Raw genomic sequence first — 18,862 nt, 5'->3', positions numbered from 1 at the left:
AGAGGAGAAGAATTAATTTGTGCATTCCAAGTTGCAACTGCAGGGATAAGAATCCTTTAAAATCACATCTTCCGGCCCAGCGTGGCAGACTTTGCTGGGGTCCCAACATAATTCATTTTTCATGTCAATGCCTGTTTTCTAAACTTGTTGTTTTGCTACATACAAAAAAATCAGAGACCACGCAGGCTTTTTTATTCAATTTTCCCACTTGAAATATAGTCCAGCTTGCCTCAGTATGTGATATTTCACAGGAAATAATGTCTGAAGATCCAAGAGAAAGCAGCGTCCAGTCCCTGTGTTCTATCCAGTAACTCCCTTAGCTGACAGTAATTTTCCCAATATATTGCAAGATTTCAGCTTTTATTTGCAATATTGATTTTGTGGGCGGTTTGGGCAGGAACTATCTAAGTGCTCGGGGCTCCATGCTTTGTTTTGTGGTGGTGTGGGATCTGTTCACTTCCAGCCCACCCCGTGGCACCAGGTTGACATGGATCAGGTGTGGACGTGGTTTGGTGGTCACCTTAACCTGCTTCAGTACCCGTTACCTGCAGCAAACTGAGTTTGGTCTGGAGACGTGATTCGGGTTTAGGTGGATGCTTTGTGTCTGGTAAGAGGATTCTAGACCTGCACCTTTCCAGCAGACCGTGGCCAAGGGGAAGCGAGGTGCTCTGTGCGTGGTTGTGCAGGACGTGGCTTTGCACAGTAGCAAAATTGGATTTAAAATGCGTTTCTGGAAGAATGGAAGCAGGGGCACATTGGAAAGGCCTTGCTCTTATTAAGATGCAATTAGTCTGTAAGTGGATAAACATCAGAGTTAAAAGGTGCTTGAATATTGGAATGATTTAACCCGAAAATCATTGAGAATGCAAAGCTGAAGTCGGCTAGGGATAGGAATGAAGAACGTGCTTTTTTGATACATAACTGATCTGTTTGTGAGGAATTTTTTGAAATAATGGGGCGAAATTTGCTGATTATGCTGTTCCGTGCAATATTTTGAAGCTGGGAGAGGTTCAGGAACAGCCAGGCTTCTGAGAATGTGTTCGAACACTGTTGATGGTTCTTCCTTACACATTTAGTTTCCCTAAAAAATGCCCAAAGACAAGTTAAAGAATGATATATTCAGTTCCTTTTTTAAAACTTGCTCTTAGAATAACTTTTATTTTGAAAAGGGATATATAGTTGTCACCTATTTTCTCTGTCGCTTAGATGCTCTAAATTTTAAAATGAACGATTTCATATTTCAGCAACAGATCTAGTGCCACTCACACTGATTTCTGTATTTGCAACAGCGTGCTTATGTGTGTTATTGCAGTGAATGCTACCCAGCTTTTTAAAATATGCCATTTTTTACTTTAAGGCAATAAAGTACCTGTACAAGAATTTGTTAGGCTCCTTGCTCTCAGGAGTGCCTGATAAGGCCCTGATGTTGCCTAATTTTAGTTTAGTTGTGGCATCCCTCAGAATCCCGAGGAAAGCCAGTCGCAGCAATTACCATTCCTCTGCTCCGCTCGCCGCACAGCTCCCAGGATTCAGAGGCGCTGCTTTGATGCTTGGAAAGGAAAAACAAAATTGATTATCTTAAACCTCCCTGCAAAGGATATTGCTCTCTTTGCAGGGCCGTTTCAAGTGCAATGTCAACTCTGGCTAGCAGTAGCTCTGCAGGGAGCGCAGTGATCTTGGGTTTCATATGTAAATTTATGCAAAGGGTTTCTGCAAGCCGGGCGTGCGTTGCTCTCTGAGCACCACAAGGCACTCGGTGCTGCTTGATGTGGCAAGGAGAAGAGAGGATCCCTGGGCGCCACGCGGTGAGAGGGAAGCCTGCCGAGCGCGCGTGAGCAAACACGGGCGCCGTGATCCAGCGCCGCTTTGGAGCTCACCGGGCTGGAAGCCCTCCCGCAACGGAGTTCTGCTGCCGCTTGCTTTGATTATTCCCTTTTAATGAAACTATCAGCACGGAAATCTGTCGTCTTTTTTTTTCCACTTTCCAGGCAGATTTGTTTCCCTTCCACTTTCTAATAGCGGTAGACAGTTGGTCGCTGATCACCATGGGTCTCCATGCCGTTTTACCCTTCCCTCACGAGCTTCTCCTTATTCCTTTTCCCCTTGGAGTTTCTCCTAAGGACTTGCTGTCCCCAGTTGCACATATCCAGGCGCTTGGCACAGCCCAGTTCCCTGCATTCTACCTGAGGCTGATCCGATCCCAGCATGTCCCAGCAGGAACACACTAATGCATCCTGCAGTACCTAACCTAAATTTCTCTCTTCTGGACTAGTGTCATGTGTGAAAGGAGAAAGTGTTGAGCAGAATTCCCCTACAGTGTTTGCAGAGGGTGCTTTTAACTTGTCTACATTATGAACCTCAGCTGCAGGGGTGCTTGAAGGGAAAAAGCTGACAAAAGACTTGGAGCCAGGACAGGGACAAGCCCTGCTTCCCACAAGCATAACATTAGTTATCCTAAGGGGACCTTTTGAGCTAGTGGGATAGATGTTGATACTGCCTTGGAAATGGGATGGAGGGAGTGAGTGTTGGTTGTTTTGAATCTGCAATTCAGTCTGAAGATGAAGCTGTAGAAGGAAAAAGCTGGTAAAAAAAGCAGATGAGAAAACAGTGACTCTAAGTAACCCTTAATCATCTCTCTGATTCTCACACACTCTTGAAGAAAATAATTATTAAAAATAGACCATTACTCTTTAGAAATGGTAATCAGTGTAACTTTGCATTTTTGCCAGGCTAAGTTAATACCTTCTTTTTCCAAAGTGATACTATTTTCTTTTGAAACCGGGATGATTTAAGCCTGATCTTTGAAAAATGGGTGGTGATTGATTAGTCATCAGTCTAATAATGGATTACATCTGCATTTTCCTCCCCACCTTTATCATATTTTGCATAATTCATTTGTCTTAATTGGACATTAAGCTCTTTTCGCTGCCACAGCTATGGCAGCTTCTCCCGCCTCCGCGTGGATTCCCTTGAGGTTCCTCCACCCTTGCTCACTGCTGCTCAGAAATCCCAGTTTCCCCCTACACGAGGCAATGGGACTGTCTGCCATCTCTGCCCCCTGTTATTTTTTCTGCCTGTAGTTTAGTTTTTGCATTACAACAAGGCCTGAGGTAATAGCGTTCAACTGGTTTCTGATGTGCTTCCCGCTATAAATGTGGGAGATAATGATTCCTCTTAAAAATACTCACTTTAAGGCATATGAAAGGGTGGTAGAGTTAAGTGACTTCTGATGCGTCCCCCAGGATGTGTGTTAGAAATGCAAATTATTCTAGTCCATCTCGATTTGAGACAGCTGAAACTATTCCTTACCTGGCCATTTCATCTACTGGGGCTTCAAGGCAAGGAGTTTCCTGGCACTTGTGCTCTGTGCACGCTTTGTGTTTGCAGGACAAGCTAATTGCAGGTGAGCTCATGGGGCAGCAGCAGCCCCAGCAGGACCAAAGTGCCCTGGAAAGCTGCCAGCTCCTGCAGCGGCTGATCCAGACACAGCGCTGTGTTGCTGCAGGTAGCATTTTTGCACCATGAAGCTAATGAAGGCTAATGGATCCGGATGGTGGGGAGACAGGGACTGCAAGATGCAGCATAAAAACATTCCCAAAACTGTAAAATGAGCATCACTTATTCACTCCCTGTTTTGCCTTTTTAAAAATACCTTTAGAATGCCAAAAACCAACTGCTGGCCTGCCTTCAGAATTAAGCTTTGAAGAGGCTGCTCCTGGGAGGAGTTTGTTGCTGCCCAAATTAGATAAAACCCTTTGATTGCAATACAGATATCACTGATCTGTCAGCGATAAATCTGGAGGTGCACTAATAAGGTGCTGCTAGTGAGATGCAGTAATTTTCAGGAAATATTTACTGAAAGTTTAGCTTACCATTTTTAATTAGTCATTAATATTTACAGGAGAAAGGCAGATCATGAAATAGAAAGAAGCAAAAGCTTTAAACAAGCTTCCTGGAAATTATCTAAGAATGTTAATTCCTGCCTTTAATATCAGTAAATATAACTTTCATGTTTGACAGTGGGTCATAAGTGCCATTTGAGATGGGGATTATGTTGTATGTGAGGTTGCACATTGCCATTGACTGAGATATTCTTTATATAAAGATGTGCATTAAGAAAGTAAGGAAGTTAAAGAGCAGGGGTCTGGATCTGTTCAGGGAATTAAGGGACTTGTAAAGTCATGTGGAGACTGGAAGAGAACCTGTCTGTGAATCCAGGTGAGCTGAATCCTTGCACAGATTTGCTCACAAGACTCTCTTTTTTAATTGCTTGAGCACATGCACTAAAAAAGTACCAGCTTATTTATTCCATTCTGTAATGGGAAGAACATCCTGCCAGTGATTCACGCTGTGTGCTCTTTGACTAGATGAAGTAATAGGGCTGAGCTTCCTCTGCCGTGGCATAAAATGCAGTGAAAATGAGAGTCGCTACAAGTGAAATCTGCCCCACGTTTCCACATTTCCTGTGTGCGTTTCACTCCCTTTCAGATGCAGGAAAATCACTCAAGCTTATTGTTCAGTAAAATATATTGCAAAGCCTTTTTAGTGAGGGGAAAAAAAAAGATCAAGAAAATATCTAAAACAACTGCAAAAGGAAAGGGGAAAAAAACAAGCTGATATAAGGATGCAGTGTGCTTGCACTTTAAAGCTTTTGAAAGTGACTGATGGCCAGAGGCAAATGAGTTAGTTTAACATATGACTTACCCCCTTCTTCTTGTTTAAATGGCACGGAGCTTCAAACTAGCCTTAAGCTCAGTACATTTCTAGGTTATTTGTCCTTACGCAGAAGTTGTTATCCCGCATCTCCAGCTCACTTGATTTAGAGAAGGTAGGTGACAGAGATGACGTCAAGTGAAGAAGTCAAATGTAAGAGCTGGCTTATTTGCAAAATCCTTTTGGTTATGCTTCTGGCATAGCAGCTGTGTAGTATCAATATTAATTAACACATTTAATAATAAGCTAACAGACAGAATATGCTGAGACTGATAAAATACCTGTAGGCATGTGCTGATGTATTTCCAGCAGAAGCCTGTGCTTGCTTTGCTCTGTTTGCAGGTGCAGTCTGCTGCCTTTTCATGGCACTCTAGTAAAATATGCTATTTTTGTGTCTCATTTTATGCAGTTTATGTTTATACCAGACATCTGGGAGGAAACTGATAAAAGGTCTGCTGACTTTGGGCAATAAGAGTAAATCGATCTTGCCACTAAGAAAGACCGCAAACCCTTTAGAGCGGGACAGTCTTCTCCTGCCTGTCCACTCTGCTCCAGGACCAGGCTTCCCCAATTGTATCTTCTGCAGGAAAAGTCATTCATAGAAGGGAGAAGCTATAGCAAATGTGTAGATCAGAGTGTTTTCCTCATTGTAATGCAACTATTAAGTGTCCCGTAATCAGGGCCAGTGGGAAGGCCAAAGTCAGCCCTGCAGTTGCTTTTATTGGTGCCCAAACCACATTTGCATAACATCCATTTCACTGAAGCCTTCTTGGTGTTGTCGTGATACATGGTCTGGATCGCTGTAGTGCTTCAGAGAAGAGTCACATTGAAAATGCATCGACACGAGTGCTGATGGCGTGGGGAGGAGTTGCAGAGCGCGACGGACGCGGCTGCGGTCGCCCCGCTGCTCGGAGTGACGTGCGCGCTCGCCCGCGTGGGCAGGCCGTGGAGCTCCATCCCAATCACTGATACCTCAGCTGTAATTAAGGAGCACTTACTGAATTGAAATGTGTTCAGCAGATCCAAAACAAGTTTAAAGATAGGCATAGTCCAGTGTCAGTATAGGTGCTTAGGCTGAAGACATGACTGTAGTAGTAGGGGACTGGATTTAGTGACTCTTCTAGTCTCATATCTATGACAATCACTTTTTTTTTAATTTCCATTCCAAATTTGCTTTATTGAGATTCACTTCAAGCCATGATACAGTTCAGAGTGTAGCTGTTGCATTTGGCTGTTTGTTTGATGTTGTGGTTTGTATAGGCTGAGGATGGAGCCAAATGAAAGGAAGAATTAGGTGGGAGCGGGCTGAACAGAGTGTTAAACAGAGATATTCTGGGTCATGGTCAAAGCCAGGAGGTTGAGGCCCAATGGTCGCTGAGCTTTCTGCAAATCTATGTCTAGTTATTAGTGCTGAGAGCTTATGCATTGCAAGCTAGATCTCAAAGCACTGATATTACTTTGTTTCTCATATTGCTCTGTATTCATCACTGTAACAAGCCAGATTGGACTTTTGACATTTCAGTTCTCCTCCAAACGAACCTGAAGATTTCATTATACTTGTACACTGATAGTGCTTTGCGGGCCGTTACTTTCTGCTTGAGAAGGCAATGGGTATTTTCAGGTTTTAATTCCTCTATTTGCTAGATGATCCTACACATTTTCTTGCGTGTATTATTTAGATGAAAGAAGTAAAAATTAACCAAATATGAAAGAAGACAGAGGCATAAGATTTTAATCCCATTCAGTGAGCGTGCGATGCCGTGATATTCTTTCTTCTCCGTGAACGTGCAGAAGTGATGCCTGTTTTCCCCACATTGACAGGGTGACACCAGTGTCTCCTGCGGGGTGATGAAGCTGTGGGACATTTGGGAGCTGGGCTCCATGGCACCCATAGACGCCGGCCCTCATCCTGCCAACCAGGTCATCTCCTAGCTCTCCAGTAGGATGCTTTAAGCTCTTCTGCTACTTGAGCTGTATTGTATTTTGCAGTCTTTCTAAAATATTCTGGGGATAGATGGTGTGTGTGACACTGCATAGATGTGCTAATGTTAAAGAAGCTATGACTGTGCCAACTAATGATCAACACGCTTATTTTCTGTGCCTAGATGGACCAGCTGGACTGATGGTCCCATTTGCATGAAATACAGAAATGATTACTGTGTGTAGAAGACTAAGTGAGATTACCTATTTTCTACTGATGTTTTTTCTTCACTCCTATTTCCTTTTTTATTTACTTATTACATGGTTTCATTTCATAACCAGCCTTACTAAGTTCTCCTGTAATTACCTCAGAACTTCATTGTGTTGGAAAGATTGCTTCCTATGCGCAAATAATTGAAGGAACCAGCTATTTTTCACCATCAACCCTCTATTAGTATGTCAGTGATACTGTGAGTGAAGGTGCATTTCTGTTTTAAGTGGGGCTATTGTAAAGCACTATACCATTATTTCATTTAAAAATGATGTTAATCTTATTCCACATTGTGGACAAGCATTCACATGGCAGCACAGAATTAAATCGTAGCTCAGTAAATAATTCTTGTACAGAGTAGTATAATATGATGCAATACAGTATAGCAATATGTAACATATAGAATAAATATGTATAATTTTATTGAGGTGTATTTATGTGAATGCATTATATGTTATGCACACAAACTATATGCATAAAATATAATGTTTGAGTAAAATATGAGAGAGAAGGAAAGAATCATTTTAATAATAATAATAGTATGATATCTTGTTATAATGGCCCACACACTGTGGAATACATAATATCAATCTGTTGAGTCACTTGGAAGAAAACTTTGCCATTAATTCTATAGTATTTGTATAGGGATTTCACAGAGCTCTCTACTGTATTATTAAATAAGCTATTTTCATTTCCAAGGGGGAACAAAATACATTGACACTGTCCATTTTTGACAGCTACCCAAATACAAATTTAAATGCTATTCAGTGTATGTTTGTGGTTTGGGACAAGAGCTCATTTTTTTCACGCGAAGGATTTGAACAAGTTTTGCATTTTTGCGCCTGGAATATGATGGCGGGTCATTTGCAAAGGAGTCACATCCCCTCAAAACGCAGTAGCAATATTTTGCCAGATGGGAACTTTCCACTAGAAGGGTTATCAGCTTTAGGTAATCTAAATGGGCAAAGTTTCCCATCGTTTGGACAAAACCCAAAACTTTCTCTGCAGGAGTAACCACAAAACAGAGATATCAAATTGGGATGGATGACCACAATGAGGCATAATATAATAGACTGCAATCACGTCTAGCTAAAGATATGGGAATAGCTGGCTAAAAGAGTCTGCTACAGCTCATGTTGTTTGAGCAACGACAGAGCCCACGTGACCTAATTAGGCATCCCACCCCGGTCACACCAGTCATGGCACAGTTGCCAGCACGCTGTTATCCATGGAAAAATATTTAATTTGATTTATGGTTGCAGGGACTTCAAGGGATGCATTTGCTACACTGCACTTGAGTGAAATGGCATTTTTTAGAGCTAGGTTGGAGGCAACTCTTTGAGTTACTGTTAGCAAGTCAGCCTAATTTCCCAATAAGCCAAATCTGAGTAATACTAAGATGGCCCAGGATATCCACATGGGAAAGACGGATCTGGTGAGGATCAAACGGGATCTTTCTGCATTGTCCACACTATCATTATTAAAAGCAAACTCAAAAACCCCTTACTCATCAATTGGTACATTTGGTCAATCGATAGTCAGCCCAAAACAATCACCATGTTAAAATAAGACAAACAGCCCAAACCCCCACCCCTCCCCACTAAGAAAATGGCAATCGTATGTTTAACTAACAGGGCGAATGGGAGCCTGGACCTGCATTTGAGGAAGCTTGGATAGGTTTTCCTGACCTTATCAAAATGTGAGTTAATTACAAGCTATAACCATCAGACTCTTCTGGTGTTATAGCACCTAATGTAAAATACTCAAACGCACTGAGAGTTGTGCATACAGGCAGTGCTGCACCACTACAGGTGAGCTTAATTACTAGATTAGAGAGCCATGCTTGAGCAGTTTTTTTACTGCCCAATAATTATTTGAATTATAGCTAATAATGACAGAAAGATTTTATGAGAAGATGGGCAGTATCAGCAAATGAGGTTGACTTCAGATATAATAAGACCCCAGCTAATGGAAGACTTCTGTTTGGTTTTCCTCTGTATTGTTTTCTAAGTGATTATCATTGCTAGTGTAATGTAGAGAGAAGCATCTTGCACTTGGTTTGGAAGGGATGATATCGTTGGAGAGAGTGTTATATGCTGGCTGGGAGTTGCCTAACCAAGAGGGAGTCCCAAGAATGAGCTTGGGAAGACACTGGGGCCCATCCGGTGGCCTTACTGCAGGTGGTCCTTGCTAACTCTAGTGATCAGCATGCAAACCTTGGCCAAAACACTTGGCCACGGAGGCATTTTCTTCTTTATCAGAGCAATTCTCAGGTCTTGGAGGAGTTAGAGAGGTGTTGGCTAGGAAGCTTGGGCCTGCTCCGTGATTTCTCTCGCGTGGGCTTTTCCACCCCGCAGCTCCGCGGTGTGTTTGTGCAGTGACGGGATCGCTCGGGCATTGCGCTTCGCGTGGATTTCCCTCTCGCCTTCCGTCTTGCTGCAGATGCCTCCTGGTCTTGGAGGGAGAGGTGGGGATGGAGCCGCATGGGGCTCAGCCCGCCGGGGGCCTGGGTCCATACTACATCTAAAGCACAAAAAAGGCACGTCCTTTCAGTGGTGTGTCCTGCGCACGGCCTTGGACCAACACTCAAGACTGGCCACAACATCTGGAAATGACTTTTTTATATACTCACTTTTATCTCTTCATAGTTTAACCAATATCTCCCTGTACTTAAATTCTTGTGTAGCAGTCAGATTTCTACCACACCTCTCTCTTGTCTTCCCCTTCAGTGTTTCCAGTTGCTGTTTAGAAAAATGTGCTTAATGTGATTATTACCAACACATCAAGGTGCAGTATATAAGACTCAGAAGCTGTGGAGGTTTCTGGTTTACATACTAAGATATATTTATTATTATCAAAATGTATTAGAAACAAAATAGCCAACTTTCCCTGGTACAGTCACAGCAGTCCAAAATCAATGGGCATTGAAATAAGGTCAAAGGGAAGAAAACAATATTTGGAAAAATATAGTGACATCTCAAAGGGGAAATACGTACCTATTTTATATAGAGGAAGAATATGTTAAAAGATGTTACCTAGTGGTAGAAGTGAGTTATTTTAGGAAATAGGAATTCTGCAGGTGAGAGATAGGAAGCAGGAGAAACATTATTAGGAATTTTCTATTGAACAAATGGTACCACATTTGGCCATGCTGAGGTCAGGGTGAAAACTCGGTGGTGCAATCCAAAAGCGAGGTTAATTTGCTTTAATTATACTCTCTTAATTATGCTCTCATATGCAGCCTTACCCAGGAGCATTGCTATGAGCAGGCCACTTCTCCAGCGGGCCTCGGGATTGCTCACTCTTTGGATTTGATTTATTGCTGGTGTTAAACTGTGGGCTCATGGATTTGTGCCTCTGTATTATCCACCCTTTCCTCATGACCGAATTATACTTGATGAGGTTTCCTGGTGTGTCATCACTGAAGAATCATCAATATTTGCACGAAACGTTATTTGGGCTATTCCTGGTAATGTTACAGCCCCAGGCAGATCCCGCTAGCCTCCTGGGGGATGAAGGCACGGAGATAAAATTTCAGATTGTCAGAATTTCTGCTGATACTGAGCGATCAGTTAGAGTGTCGCGGAATTATGGTCTTCAGATTGTTTTATCTGATAATAATTTACATGCTTAGAACAGAGCTAGCAGAAATAATCCTTGTAAAATGAGGAAAAAGTTCAGAAGCGTAAATTCTGTTTGTAAGTTCATATGGCGCCTAATCGAGTATATATTCTCTTTTGTAAAATAAACATAAATAATACTGACTTTCCTCTATGACAGTTTCATTTAGTTAGAGGTTTGGTCCCGCTGTGAGCTGCTCACGCGGGTCCTCTCTGATTTCTTCAATTCCAGTCAGGATTCTGGCCACAAAGGCCAGGTATTGAGGTATCCTGGGGGTCTCTCCTTTCTTTTCTCCTTTTTCCTTCCATATTTTTTTTTAATATTTGTTTCACTCTTGCAGCTAAAATCAGGCTTCAAGACAGAAAAATCTTCTAGCATGGGATTTACCACAGTAATCTTTTTAGCAGTATCTGATTTCTGCCTGTGAAGTGCAGTGGGATGCTGGTGTTAGCTTGTGAGGGGGGTTTGGGTTTTTTTCCCTGTGACTCACGTTTCCGAGTACAGAGCTCGTCTCACTGCGACGCTTTGTTGCCCTGCGCTCCCCAATGTGCCGGGAGGGTTACACGGCAGGGAGAAGTGATTCCTTGGGGTGCCTTCCCCGTCGTGGTTCGGTACCTGGGCCCCCGCCTTACCCTCGAGTGTGCCTGTGCAATCACGGGCAAACCAGTCTGAACTCAGGGAGTTTTATTCAGTGTGATGTGTTGCCAGTTAACACTAACTACGCACTAATGGGATGGAGGGGGTGTAAATGGGGCCCTCGGGCATCGATGGATTGGGCGCCCAGGCGGGAGCGGATGAGGCCCTCATGCGCGAGTGCCGCCAACCCTGCCGTCGAGGCCCAGGATGCAAAGGGGCCTTCCTACACAGGACAGGCAGACATAGCCAGGAACGTGCTGCTTTGCGCTCGTACCAGCACTTGCTTTTCTCCGCTGAACTCAGACAGCTCCTGGTTCTTTTTTTTTTTTTTTTTTTTTTTTAATCAATTTTGGCTGCTTTGCTCTTAATCACAGAGACTTTCAAGGACATCCAGCACTGAAGCTCAAGTCATTTTCAGAGGACATCTATCCACTTTCTTGGAAGCATTTGCTCTTTTCTCAGAGCACTGCAGCTCATTTTTTGCTTCTTTTCTCTTTAATTCTCCTTCTTTCCATCCGTTATCCCACCTTTCCTTGCCTTACCCCTCACACGTGGTTTGATGCGTGGAATTGGCCTGGTTTGCTTATCAATTGGGCTTTTTTCACATCTGTTGGAAGAGCATCAGCTATCGCTGTACATCACTGCTGCTCCTTTCCTTTCTCGCATCAAGATTTGCTTCGTCTCTGTCCCATGAGAAGCCCTTTCTTCACTGTGAGTTTGGATAATGTAGAGAGGCTTGTTCCTGTATTCAGGATTGGTGAGTATTCCCAGTCAATTGTAAGATCAGGGCCTTTTTGCCGTATCCTTACCTGCCATCTTCTGCACAAACTAAGGGTTATCATGCTCTCTGTAGTATCTCTGCCTTAATTTGTTCTGCATTCATGTGAGTTTTGCCTGAAGGGCAGCAGTGCAGGCACCCACATCTCTTAGTGCCCTGTTCTTCGATGACCAGCATTTTTAGTTTTTCTCTTGTTTTAGCTCAAGATCGTGCAAGAGCCGTGCTGTGTTCTGAGCGCTGTTCTCGCCATGCCTTCTCTGGTGGACCAGCGTGGGACACAGCATCGCAGGAGCAGCGATCCCAGCAGCAATTAAGCTTTCTCCTTCCTTCCAAAAGAAGCGCAGGAATCAGTATGATAGTTGGGTGAAAACTTGGCCTAACTGAGGAACCGTGGATCGCACCAGCATGATGGGTGGAGAAACATGGAAAGATGTTCTTCTCCTCTCTCCTTTCCTCCTCAGATTGTTTTCAAGGTCTCTATTGCGAGTGTTTGGGAGATCTGTGAAAGTGTTTCCTCCTGTAGACTGATCTGCAGGAAGTAAGTTTTCAGATTCACCATTTATTGACTGAGCTGTTCTTAGAGAAGCAAGAGATTTTCAAAACTTCTTAGGCCTTAGAAGGATAGGATGGTGGACTGTTTCACCTTGTCCATGCTAATGGAAGGGTTTTGTGCTTGGGTCCTTCAAGCTCCCATCCCTGCTTTGGCCTTGACAATAAACCAGCACTGTTGTCCCAACTGTGGGCTCTTAGAAAAGTAACACTAGGCAATGCACCAGTGTTGATGTTTTGTCCCCAGGAAGCCTCAGCAGCCTGCTTGTTTGAGGGGATGAATCTATTAGTGGATTCCCTGGAGAAATTCCCATGTTGCCTGAGTTGGTTTACACAATCCCTGACCTATTTTCTAGTCCTGATCATGCTGCTTGGTCCTGAAGTCATCCCAGCACCACAGTCACGTCAGCCTTCTTTCTCCAAGGAGGGTTTATGACATCTGTTGACCATCCTTAATTATTGCTATGGTGAGCGTGGGAGTAAAAGGATGTGCTGGCAGGCCAGATTATTCAATGATAATTACTTGTCTTGTAATTCTCACTTCTCCCCTCCATGCTGCTGTATTACATTTCTCTCTTCTTAACATTTGTTGCCTTGACCGTAAATTTCTCTAATGTGAAGGCTGTGGGTAAATTGGAGCTTGTATAAATATGAGCTGATTGACAGATCATTTAGTCTCCTCGTCTCATGGGGTATGTGACTATCACTCTCCTTATTTTTGACTGTAGCAGGGTTTTGAAAGGATTTTTTCGTCTTTGTAGATCAGCAGAGGGGCTGTGCCATGTAATTTCTGCTGTGCCGTGACCATTTGCCAATAGGCAAACATGTAGAAAGAAAAGGGATTCTTAAAATATATGACTTGTTTTCCAGGACACACACGATTTAAAATGCATACAGTCTTTGTCCTTTGGAAAGGAAAGGGAGGTGGCTTAGAAACCCCTTGCTGTACAGTTTTTGCCTTGGATGCAGGGTAGTATTTTGTCTTTGCGTGTGTTTTCTTTGCAGAGCTAATGAGGGTGGGGACCGTGTAGACCGGAGGCGATTGCTTTGAGCTCGGAGCGCTTTGAAGAGATTAGCCCCATTGATATTCTCTTCATCTTTGTTAGGGAGGAAGGCGTCCTTCCCTCGGGGCCGCGAGACGGACGGCTCTTTAATGGAGCCAGCCTTTTGCAAGCAGCTCCTGAACTACTAAATATTCCCCTCCCGCGTGCATATGCCCAGCGTAAAGACAGCGCTCTAGAAGCCAGGGTTGTGCCACCTCACAGCATTACCTTGACCCCTTAGGACTTTTTGTTTTTCGAGGATCCCAGGTTGAGTGGGTTGCTGCTGTTGGTCTGGTTGAGCATCCTCCTTGAAGGAGGAGCAGCAGTCTCAGCTGGGGATGCAGCTGGCTACAGCGTGGCCATGAGCAACGGGTATTCTCCTGGAGTGAACAGAGGGATTGTCCACATGGGTTTTGCTATCTTGGCCTTAAACTAATGCAAACTCAAATTATTTGGAGGTTTTTGCCTTCCAGGTGGGACATAACTTATCAAAATTTGAATCCTCTAACAGCTTTTTGCAAACTGGATAAAAATGTTTTTGCTTTGAAGCGTTTTTGGGTTGAAACATTTGATTCTTTGGGGTATTTTTCTTTTTGTTTTAGAGTCCTGCTAAGACTAGACCCAAGCCTTTTAAAATACGAGTGGGCTCAACATTTCACTTCCAGCATTCACAGCTCTTGTGAATTAATTAGGTCCGTGTATTCTATTTTATATTGATTGCTTGTATTAATTCCAGCTCTCAGAGTGCTACAATTAGCAAATTCCCCCTTTTGAATGTATTTACCTTTATTAAATGAGAATTTCTGCCTTTCACTCAGCCTGCATAGTTTCCCCGCAAACCTGGTTTGGGTTTGAGAGCTTCACCTCCTGTTTATTAGCATATTCCTGCAGTAAAGACCCCTGAAGGTCACATCTCCTTTTTTTTCCCCCATGAAAGCACCTCTTAAATATCGACAGCGCTCCAGGTTCTGTGGTTTGAGTGAAGCATGCTGTATTATATGCAAAGAAATGGATCAATACTGCACTCATCACTCATAGGCTGTAATGAAAAGAAGGGATTTATGAAATAACATATTAAATAGATCTACTCTTTGTGGGATACTCTCTACATGTTAAATGTGCGAGATGGAACGGCCCTAATGGGGTTCTCTGCCTGCATGGCTCAGGAGATCTGTAAGGGTCAGTGAGGTGCAACTTTGTCACTGTTGAATTTAGCCAGGTTTTTAACCATGAAGAAGAGTCATCGGTTAGCTGAAACCATTCAAATTTCTGTAGTGAGTCTAGCGTGCCTGCTTATGAAAAGAAGTTGGATGACTTCATCTATGGGAAGCAAATATTGAGAGAGAAGGAGAGAAAGCCCATCCAGGTCTGACATTTTGGAGAAAAAGAAATAAAGAGGGCACTTATGATAGCCTAAGTAAATAAGCGTGTGTTAATTTGGTTCGAGTTTGTTTGCTTTCCAACTCAGAATTTTCTTTTCAAGAAGCAAGGTTTTTATTTTGACGTGTTCGTGTACAATCATCTTGAAACAAGCTCAAAACAATTTTTAGCCTTCCCCCTTTTTTTGTAAAAAATATGCGCTTGCATAATATTGTTTTAGTAAGTAAAAGGTACATTTTAATCCAATTTTCTATTTATCCGGTATCTTTTTGAAAGTGGCTTGGCTCTCCAGGGGAGTTATTTACCTCTCATGTAATATACTAGTAATTGAGCTGTGACTACTCAGAAAAAATTCTGATTCTTTGGGACAGATCTTCCACTTGGTAAGTTATAAGTATTCGGGATCTGGAAGGAGGAGAGAGGACTCTGTGGTATTTGTTTAGATATCCCTTTTCAGAGCTTTGAAAGTAGCAAGCATAAGATCTTCTTTAAATAAAAATGGTGCTGTGCTTTTTCTGTTTTCCTTTTTCCCCAAAATGTCACAGGAATTAAAATGCTTTGTTTGTTAGAACAACCTCTTGATAACACCCCTTTTTGCATGGGGTTATGCAAAATAAATTGGTTAGCAATATGATCCATATGCAGATGCCTTAGGAGCACTTGTCATCTTTTCAGGACAGATCTGAGCCCCTTGCTTGCTCGTGAAGGGACAGGTAGAAATGGGTAAGACAGGCGGCTTTTCAGGCACCCATGCAGTCATGTCATTGCTACCGGCAGCCCTAGCTGGCTGCAATTTTTTTTAATTTCCCTCAAATTTCCCAGAAGTTTCAAGAATAAAAAACTCAGCAAAGACATACTCAGGAGACCGAATATAGTCTTTTTGTCTTTAACATAATCTCTAACTTACATTTCATTGAATATATGAGAAGTCTTTCCTGCGAGTTAAAATGTTTTCTTTTTGGCAATTACAAGGTCCCTGAAAGACACCAGGCTTAGCCATTTGCATTTTCTTTTCTCCAGATTGAATGAACTTGAGGCCTGAGGCAAAATTCCCTTTCTCATAAAAATATGGTTTTCATTTGCGTGTTCTTAATGCCATTCCACTACTGAGACAATCATGATTTAGATGTCTTTGAAGCATTCAGATTATGCTTATGCAAAACTATTCCTCAGAGAAAATTGGATGCAATTTTAGGATTAGATAACTGATCTGGAAGGGAGAGTCCAAAGCTTGCCTATCCACTTTTTCCAGATGGAGGAATTTAGGAAGTCTTCAATCTGCTCATAGATAATCCTCGTCCTTTTGCAAATGCTTACATGGTCAAACACATAGCCACTAACTGGGCAGGAAGAACCTTTTGCACTGAAACTTTTAGGCAGCAAAACAAAATATTTTAATTCCCCTACATACTTTTGGGGGCAAAACATACGATGGCAAGTGGAAAACAGAGAAGAGGACCACTATCATACTGCATGCGTTTTATTTAGGATCAGCCATCCCTTTCTTGTTTTGCTGCTTTATTCCAGACTGGAGTCCCAAATGCCCTTAAAACACTCTTCTTTCCTTATGTGAAAAGAATAAGCCCATGTTGGGACCAGGATTTGCTTTTTTGATTTTTACTGTGTGTCTTTTTCCTTCAATTTTGTGATCCAGCCAGTCAAGCCAAGTTGGGCTTGGAGCGGCTCTGATGCTACAGCGGGCATTGTATAGCACTGATTGTAATTAATGATTAATATTTTAGCTGTGCTTGCAAGCAAAACTAGATTCAGGCATTGGCAAAGTAGAGTTGCCCACAGTAATTGGCTGAGGGACCAGCAGAATCATGGGCTTCATTTAGACAGAGAAATCCTCTGTTGCCAGGAAGGCTTCCTCCAAGAGCCTTTCCCAGAGCATCTTGGTGTGCCAGGACTGCATTAACTCCCCGGCTATGGCAACTTCTGCATCTGAGGTAAGTAGGATTTGATGCTGGAGCTGCTGAGCCTGATCATATAGGAATTGTATTTGATATAATATCTTTGTAATATTTACTTTTGAATTAATTAGCACATATTTCTTATCAATATATTTTGTATTTACCCAAAGTAATAGACTGCTCTGATGCTTGCTAGGCCTGGTAACACAAAATGGAGGGGAAAAGGGTTGTTGAGCACAACGAACTCTTCGTTCCTGGCATCAGAGCAAAATGTAAAGCAAGTAAGAGGAGAGGAAATCAATAAGAATAGAAGCAATCCCACAGCAATAATGAAACATTTCACAGAATCACGGGATGATTGAGGTTGGAAGCGAGCTCTAGAGATCATCAAGTTCAGCCCCCTGCTCAAGCAGGAAATTTCCTCAAATGGAATCACTTCCCAGGGAAAGTAAAATGGTGATTCCCCGTGAAATTTCCCCCAAAGTCTTAACTGGGGGATAGCGCTGAAGGTTGGAGACAAGATTGACTTTGGTTTGAACTCTGGAGACAAAACTGCAGCTTGGAGCAAAGGCTGATCATGTGGGCTGGGAAGGAATGAGTGTCACCAAGGCATAGGGTGCCTTGTACTGCAGGCTCTTGGGGCAGGGTAGGACCTGGTGGCCAAGAGGCACTTCATGTCCAACCTGGGCACCACAGCTCAGCACTGGCCCTTTCAAGGAAAGGCAAAGCTGACTCGTTTCCCTAGACGGTTCCTTCTAGGAGTCACTGTGGCCTCTTGCTACACTGTACTTGGGGTTACTGTCCTTTGGGTCCAGGACATTTTGCCTTGCCCGAAGCAGGGACTTGCTGGGGACATGCTTTCAACAACGTATTTTCCCCTGTTCATTCATTTTCTGTTAGTGTTTTCAGTTACTGCTGTAAAGACTCTTCTGTTCTTGTTACGTTCGATGTTGTCTTCTCCGATGTTCCCTTCAATTACAAGTTTCAGTAGTATTGACATGAATGTCTAAATAATTCAGTGGAATGGATCCAAAATGACAAAAAACGGGTCGTTTAATAGATGAGAGCACAATTGTAGCCATTAACACAGAGCCGACATTCATCTTGTGCGTGGGCAGAGGCAGATTATAGTCCTGTGGCTCTGTACAGTGTTGCTCAGCATAAATATTTACAGTAGTCTGGGCTTTTTAGAGGGATGTGTCAGCCTTGGACAAGGAGGTTTGGCACTGTTGTGCTATTTGTGTGGTTTGTGGGTGCTGGAAGCGTGCTGTAGCCGCCGCCTTTGGTGCCATCTCCATGAGCCTCATCTTACAAGGGTGAATTGGAATTTGGGTATGGCCTGAGCGTTCCTTGGGGAAAGAAAATGCCCATGGGTACGTCCTCCTCAAAGAGGAATGCCTCCAAATGTTGTGTGTAACTCGTGTCTGTGCCCTGTAGCTCAATGGAAACCCATGCAAACACGTCCCTTTTTGCATTAGTGAGACCAGCAAAACAAACAAAAAATAAAGCAGTGTTCAGTGCTTTAAAAACAGCAGGCCAGCCCCAACCCATCCACCACCACATCCATCATCAGCTCTGGGGTTTCCAAGCAAAACAAATACTTCCACGGGAGCTATTGTGAACAGATGGACTAACATCCATAAAAGAGACAGTTCCTTTTTTAAGTGGTTTGTTGGCATAAAATGTATTGTTTCCGTTGAGATTTTAAACTGCAATTTTGTTTAATTATTTTTCTATTTGGCCATTATATTGTGAGTGTGCGAAATGGGCAAAACGTTGAAATAATCAGGCGGAGTGGTCCGGAATACCCTGGTGAGTCTGAAATATCATATATAAAAGAAAGCAGCTATCTGTGGAGCTGTCAGTTCTACTTATAGAAGCCCATCTGTTTACATCTACTTCTGTTCCCTCAAGAGGAATACATCTTACGTGAAGCATTCCCACCCGACACCGCGGGCGCTTCATCATTCAGGAGTGGTCGTCCTGCTCCCTCTCTCTCTTTGCTTTGTATGAAACCACAGAATTAATATTTTCAGTG

General features: G+C 42.9%; 1 protein-coding gene across 1 annotated transcript in view; it reads left to right on the top strand.

Annotated features, from left to right (window-relative positions):
• SPAG16 (sperm associated antigen 16) overlaps positions 1-6,645 on the top strand; it is a 227,789-nt gene extending 221,144 nt beyond the window's left edge. The window contains 1 exon segment of the mRNA XM_088523801.1: positions 6,535-6,645. Within this exon segment, the coding sequence (XP_088379927.1) occupies positions 6,535-6,645 (111 nt within the window).
• The last annotated feature ends 12,217 nt before the right edge of the window (positions 6,646-18,862 follow it).

The sequence above is a fragment of the Tinamus guttatus genome, unplaced genomic scaffold, assembly GCF_059628265.1.
Source record: "Tinamus guttatus ecotype Peru unplaced genomic scaffold, ASM5962826v1 Tinamus_guttatus_pri_ptg000197l, whole genome shotgun sequence".
NCBI lineage: Eukaryota > Metazoa > Chordata > Aves > Tinamiformes > Tinamidae > Tinamus > Tinamus guttatus.
The sequence above is the reverse complement of the archived record's forward strand: the minus strand, read 5'-3'. Positions and strand labels throughout refer to the sequence as shown.